Raw genomic sequence first — 6,799 nt, 5'->3', positions numbered from 1 at the left:
TTTCTCTTTCTCTATTTGATTTGAATATCTTAAGGATGTTCAATGATTTTAAATAATGAAGTGAATATTGAAGGCAAACAGGTTTGAAGTATCTGTGTTAAAACTATCCTATTGACAAGAACCCTAAAACACATCAGGACACATGGGAAAGATAGGTCAAGTTATTTGAAGCAAACTGGTTAATTAACTTCTCTTCTTCTTCTCTTTCTTTTTCTCTTTTTCCTTTTTCCCCCCTTCCCCTCTTTCCCCCTTCTATGCCTGGTAGGGGACTATGGGACTATTAGAGAAGGTTTTGTCCTTTGGTATGTGATTGTGTGACACTTAGCAAAATAAAGCCCTGGTCTGTTGGAGTGTTCTTTCCCTTCCCCACTCCAAATYGGTAAAGTCTAAGCTGAATTTCTGTGTCTGGGTTTGGGCGTTGTGTCTGGGATGGTGGAGAGATTTCCACAGGAACAAGAACCACCATCAGAGGTTTAGGAAAGCTCAGCTATGGGTAAAGTTCTYTAGCTTAAAGAACAGATTGTTATATGGAGACATTACAAGAGTTTTTAAATATATATAAGACTAAGATTGTATATAGGAAAATGGGTAAAATAAAAGCAAATAAATCAGTTTTTAGAAAACAATATTATCAATAGTAAATTGAGTGAAACATTGGAATAATGTCTTGCAGATGCTGTCAATTTGCCATTGAAGCTTTTTTGCTTGTTCTATTTTTAAATTATTTGGGAAAAAAAATGTATAGAGAAAGCTCCATTGGGAGGTAGATGACCTCTCCAGAACCTTTCCACAGTGAATTTTTATGATTTTATGGCAGGATTCTGGGTGATACTGGAATACAGATGAATATTAATCCTTAATATTTGCTGTGGCTCTCAGGGCACTTAGTGTAACTTGTATGTGAGGGCTTTGTGGTGAATACTTGGTCTTGGCAGCTCTGAATGTCTAAAAAAATTGAGTCGGAGTGCATTCCCCCAGCAGAATGGCTGTGAGACGGGGAGGCGTTGCACATACGTATGTGTAATGCAAACTTCGGCATTTAAAGACATTCAGTGCTGTTGCAACCGTCAGCAGCAATCTACTGAGAAGCTGCATCCTTACCATAGTGGTTGTTGCTGGTGTTATCTCTTCTGCCTGCTGCCTTGTTATCAGGTAGGTGGGCCATACTTGGCATTTAAAATTTTGCAGAGTCCGTGAGAGAGTTGAACACTTGCRGCTGCTTAGGAGGCAGCAGCCTCTGAGGTYTGTAGCCTGCTATATAACTGGAGGYRCTGCCTGAGGAGGGACTGGGGCCACTGGAACGCCCTGGTCCCAGAGACATCATTTGGCATGTCTTATGCAACTGTCAAATTTGGTCTGGACTTGAAGCTCAGGAGCTCGTTCATGTTCTTGGCACAAATCAATGGTCTCCTTGCGCTCAGATGTTTTGCTTCTTGCCAAGCTGTCAACACAGATAAGACATTCATAATTTCAGGCATAGCAGGTGTGCCTAATAATTTTTTTTTTTTGATAGGTTGCTTTTGGCTTGGTAATGCTTATTGAGTATGCAGGGCAGCATGTGGGCATAATGTTTAAAGTGGAATAAAAACAGAAAATTCAGATAACACCTAGCACAATATTACCAAGTGCTTGTAACCCAAGAGGCACTGAGATATATTGTTGTTCAAACACAAGTATACAGTGCAGCAGTTCAGARTGCTAGTTGTAAACCTGAAACAAACATTAAAGATTTGCCATGACTTACGTATTTTTAGATAATTATTTTTTAGCCTCAGATTGGTTAAGAGTAATCTCTAAAGAAAACAATAAGTTCTTCTGTATTATTTTCTTTTCTAGCAATTTTCCCTGGCTCCATTCTCTTGAATTATGTAACCTATATTTTAGTAAAACTACTACTTTCCTACTGTATTACTCTCTAGGGAACAATTTTGCATTAGTAGGGGGATGAACAAGATGACCTCGTAAGTCTTTTCCATCACCACTTTCTATAGTATGGTGCTGTAATATTTGACCTTGTTACATAGCCTTTTCCTTTCTGTAGCCCTTTGACTTTTTTCGAAAGTACAGTCACAGCATTTTTTTTGACACGTAAAAATGTGCTCCTTTGAAGTTATTGAGCTGAAATGCTGTTTCCTGCGCTTCAGAACTGAAGAGCAGGTTAGTGCCTTCTGCATTCAAGGGAGGAGGGACTGTACAAATAAATCATTGCAGGGAAATACATCACAGTGTCTGCTCCATGGCTGGAATGAATATGCTGAAGAAGCAGGGGATTTTAATTTTGTTAATATGTTGGCAAGGCTGTAACTTTCAAGTATGCCTTTCTAATACTGCTTTTTCTTTCAAGGAGGGAAGGAAGGAAGGCCAAATTGAGCAATATGTTCTAGTTCTTCACTTTATTYATGGATTTATACAGTGTACTTTGTTGCCCTTATTTTGAATGAAAGGCTTGCCCCACATATGTTCAAATTTATCCTGCCTGATACCTACTARTAAGAAATATGACCCTAAAGGAAAACTCTATATTCTAGCTTGCAAGACCAGAAGGACTATATGAGTGTGAGAAGTAATTTAGAAATGGGAGGAAGGGCTGCAGAGAACTGAAACAAAACGAATCAGAATTGGCTTGCTCTCTCCGCTTGTCCATAGCTTTCAACTTGGGGTTGTTGCTGCTGTCTCCTGTGCAGCTAGTGTGATTCACTGTTGATTCRAAGTTTTTCTGTCCTGTTCTAGTTCTTACTTCAGAATTTACATGTAAAACCTGCTGTTAGGCGCATCTTGCATTGGGCTCGTTTGCTGTTTGTGTCCTTTTTCCCATAGTGGTAGTGGATGGTTTATATCTTTAACCCACAGGATGCAGCAGATGAGAACTAAGGTTTCCTGTTGCGCTTAACTGTATAAACACTTACTGTGTTTTAGCATCTCTCTTTAGTGTAAATCATTGGCATTTATTTGCCTTAGTGTGTAGGGGTAGTATGATAAATGTTCTTCTTGGTTCCACATTCATGTGGATTAGTGCACAAGAGGCAAGGAACAGCATTTTAGAGCTTTGCGAGGAGCAAACTCTTGTTAGTGGTTTATCCACGACACATTTACAGTTTGCCTGAAGCAAAGTAGAATAAGCTGAATTTTGATAGAAATGGTTGAGAGGAGGGATCAATTTAATTCTGTCAGGCTTGCATAAGGGAAGATTAACACAACCGAAAAGTCCTGTCTACCAGCTATATATGCTTTTAAATCTTGCTGGATTACTACTTTTGCTGTAGTTTTTCTGTATGGTGGTAATGAATCTAGAATATTGAATAAAACTTAGAGGATAGATGGGAGAGGCTGCATTTGCAGGGTGAAGAGCCTATCCTGGATGGAAGATTTCTCTTGTGGGTTTTACATGAGTGATTCAATTTCCCATTCAGGTTTTCCTGTGCTTCCTAATTCCTAAATTTTACTTCTCTTTAGATGAACATTTAAGCATTACAGTTTTTTTCAAGCACTATTGTTTTTATATTGAAAAAAAAATTAAATCTCCATCTTCATCAGGTTACCCTTACTGGCTGTTCTCCCACTTACTGACTCTCTTTTCTGGTCTTCTGTGCTATTTTTGATGTTATTTCTCCTGCTTATTACTCTGTCTCTTTTTCCTCATCCTCGAGATTATCATTTTACTCCTCAGTCCTTTGGAGTTTTCTTATTGTTGCTCCTTNCCCCCCCCCCAATTATTGGATCCATTGTCATATCCTGTGGCTATATAGGAGCTGGAAACAAGGCATAGTTAGTTTGGAGGACACTGGCTTTGGGAGGAAGGGATACATTTGCAGTTGAATTTAAAATATATCAKTGTTCTCATACTGTGACAGTTTTATACTAATTCACTTGAGGTATAAATTGGCATTTTTGGTGCTTCAGAGGAGCATCCAAAGAAGGTTAGCTCAAGTTTGTCTCCCAAAAATGCAATTTCCTTCCTCTGGAAGGAAGGAGTTTCTCCTTGCAGAAATCCAGCACACTTTTTTGACCATTTGCTTCTTGCAGCAGAAGGAACGCACACTTCTCCTCTGCAAGGCAGGAAACTTTTTAAGGGTAAGTGTACAGCAATATTGGGTAATTTTCATTCCCACGGCTGTTCCCACTGTGGAGCTGTCGCTGCTTTTGAGTCCAAACCCGCAGGCTCCCCAGGGCTTGCAGATGCCTCCTCTCTGGAGGTGGCTGTCTTTGGAGCCTCTTCCCTGAGCTCCTGGCCGTGTGGCTCTAGGTATGGGGAGGAGAGGGGTGTCTGAGGCTGCTCTGTGCCTTTCTGTCCTCCCACTCTGCACCTGGGGATCCGTTAGAGAGGGAATAAGGAAGCAGGCTCATGGGAAGCCCTTCTCATCTGCAGGCATCAGGAGATCTTCTGGCCACAAAGGATCCCCATCTCCTCTACGGAAGGAGGGAACCTGGATAAATTAACTCAGTGGCTGTTTTATGTCTGAATGCAAATGAGCTTGCAATAGGTTATCTTCTCCCTGRGAGCTTGCAGCGTGCTCCTTGCAAGGCAGCCTGGAAATCCGCGGGAGCCGTGYGGCGCTGACACTGGCGGGAGTTTGGAGTTCAGCTGCCAGGCTTAGCATAGTTTGCGCTTWGCCTGTTACTTTTCATCAGATTGTACTTGATTGTTAAAAACTACTTCTTCTCGCTCAATGCTAGTCATTTATCCCTGGATTAGTAGGGGAATATATAGTTCAAGTTTACAGGTGATAAACGTTGTGCTAATGAATGCATAAAAATGTATTTATACAGAGAAAATAAAATCACATTTAGAAAAAAAAATCTGAAGGTCTGTAATATGCAAAACTAAGTAATCTCTGCAGAAGAAGCTATTATGTTAATGTAATAGTGGGCAATGTGCCTATGAATGAATCCCCTCTCTTGTGTATTTTCTAGGGGGTCTGGGAGTAAAAGGAAAGCGTATTGTCTTGCCAACAGATTTATTACCAGCTTTTGTGGACAAAATCAAAACTAGAGAGAGCCTCTTTTTGGCATAGGTCCAAGTCTTTTCTTAAAGCACCGCTTTAATTTGTTTGCTATACAGTGAAGGAATGGCACGTTGCACTAATTAGTTTTATATACAGTAATTTTATAGATCTGCAGCCTTGTGTGTACTCATGGGCCCACTATAGAGTCCTGTGAGGTGTCTTAGATTATTCTGTGACACACATCTTCAGGACTGGAGCCTGACTTACTGCTCTGCTAATCTAGTTCTTGCCCAGTTTTAAGAGTTGTGTAACTCCATTGATTCAGGTAGAGTAAGACCCAGTTAAAATTAAAGGAGCATAGTAGTGAAGTTGGAAGCGTGGTATTCATCATACACAAGAAGATTGGAGTTTTCAATTATTAAAAATTTTTAAATTTATTTTTTACTTTTTGATTTTTACTTCAGTGCTGGTGGAAACTTGAGAACAGGTGATTTGAATTTTGAAGGACAGTTTCATTACTTCTGTTTAAGGAGTAGTTAATTTTTTTTTTATTATTATTTTTACAAAGGCAAGAAGTAAGACCTTAGTTTCCAAGCATGAGCCTGATTTCTAGTGGTTRGTGGAAGCCAGAGAATGTGGCTACTTCTGTCTCATGCATTGAATTTARAAATGAATGACAGGAAATATTTAAGAGGTCTTTTAATTAGATCTGCACCAGCTATCCTGCTAATGTAATCAAATATAGAGTTAATCTCCCTTTTATGTTTTTATAAGGAAAGGAGCTTCATCTTGACATTATAGTTTGAAGAAAAGAGGCATGGATGGGAAATGTGGAGGTCATTCAGGCAGCAGCAAGTGAAGCAGAGCAACTCCCATTTGTGCTCAGCCCAGATGTTCACTAGCCTTTGCCAATAGCTCAAAAGGCTGATGCTACATAAATTACTATATCCCAGGGACTAATTCAATGGGTGTGATGGAAGAGGAAGGGAGGAGAATGGTAGCCTGTCGGTCAGAGGTCAGGTGTTACACATGGGACTGCACCAAGCAATATTCAGCCAATTCAAGTTTTTTTTTTCTTGTAGATTGAAAACATTTCATTTTCCCATAGACAGTAGAAGAAACATCARTGATTTTATTAAGAATAAAGAGGCAAATTATTATTTGCTTAAAATACTCCCAATTTCTCTACAGTCAAGAGATGAATACCCAGTGGAACATGATCATCTGAAGGTCATTTTTTGAAAATACATAGTRCCCTTTGAAAACTATCTGCAGGCTGATGAAATAAAAATCTCTAAAAGGCTTTTCTCTCTCTCCCTTCCAGAAAATATGCCAATTGCAAACCAAATTGCCTCACCTACTTAGCGACTACTAGTCTCTTTAGATTCATCTGGAGAAATCACTCTTTATCTGCTGTGGGTGGGTTTTCTTTTCTCTCTAGGAGAGTTATTTTTACAGAAGCAGAGTAGTAAATAATGATTTTCTTTTAGTGTAGGCATTTGCATTCCCAAAGTGCTATTAATGGAAGAAAGTAAATTCATTTAGCTTTGTACCTCTCACATATGTGAGTTTATATCACAAGTCTGATATAGTATTCGATGTTCTGCCTAGAGACATGATGTGCAGACAAGCGGTGAGCTAAAAATCTCATGAGTTTTTAAGGAAGTATATCTAGGCCCTATGATGCAAAGGAGAATTTAACAAATGTGGGTATAATTTAACAAATGTGGCTTTTGGTTGCAACAAAAATGGAAAATTAAGCTCATACTAGCCCCTGGTTTTCTATCTGCTTTGTTTCAGAAGAGTTGACTCTGATTTTGAATGTTTGAGCCTGGCAATGCTGATTTTTTTTAATT

The 6,799-nt window shown here is 39.2% G+C and overlaps 1 protein-coding gene across 1 annotated transcript in view; it reads left to right on the top strand.

Annotated features, from left to right (window-relative positions):
• Positions 1 to 2,094: 2,094 nt before the first annotated feature.
• The window catches only part of LOC146588439 (uncharacterized), a gene marked incomplete at its 3' end in the record, with an annotated part of 67,852 nt that continues 63,147 nt past the window's right edge, over positions 2,095 to 6,799 (top strand). Inside the window, exons 1-2 of the mRNA XM_085318002.1 lie at positions 2,095 to 2,157; positions 3,966 to 4,071. Of these exons, the coding sequence (XP_085174128.1) occupies positions 2,095 to 2,157; positions 3,966 to 4,071 (169 nt within the window). The remainder of the gene's footprint in view (positions 2,158 to 3,965; positions 4,072 to 6,799) is intronic.

The sequence above is a fragment of the Rhea americana genome, unplaced genomic scaffold, assembly GCF_003343005.1.
Source record: "Rhea americana isolate MKP2758 unplaced genomic scaffold, rheAme1 scaffold_512, whole genome shotgun sequence".
Lineage (NCBI taxonomy): Eukaryota > Metazoa > Chordata > Aves > Rheiformes > Rheidae > Rhea > Rhea americana.
This window is presented reverse-complemented; position numbering and strand designations above follow the sequence as displayed.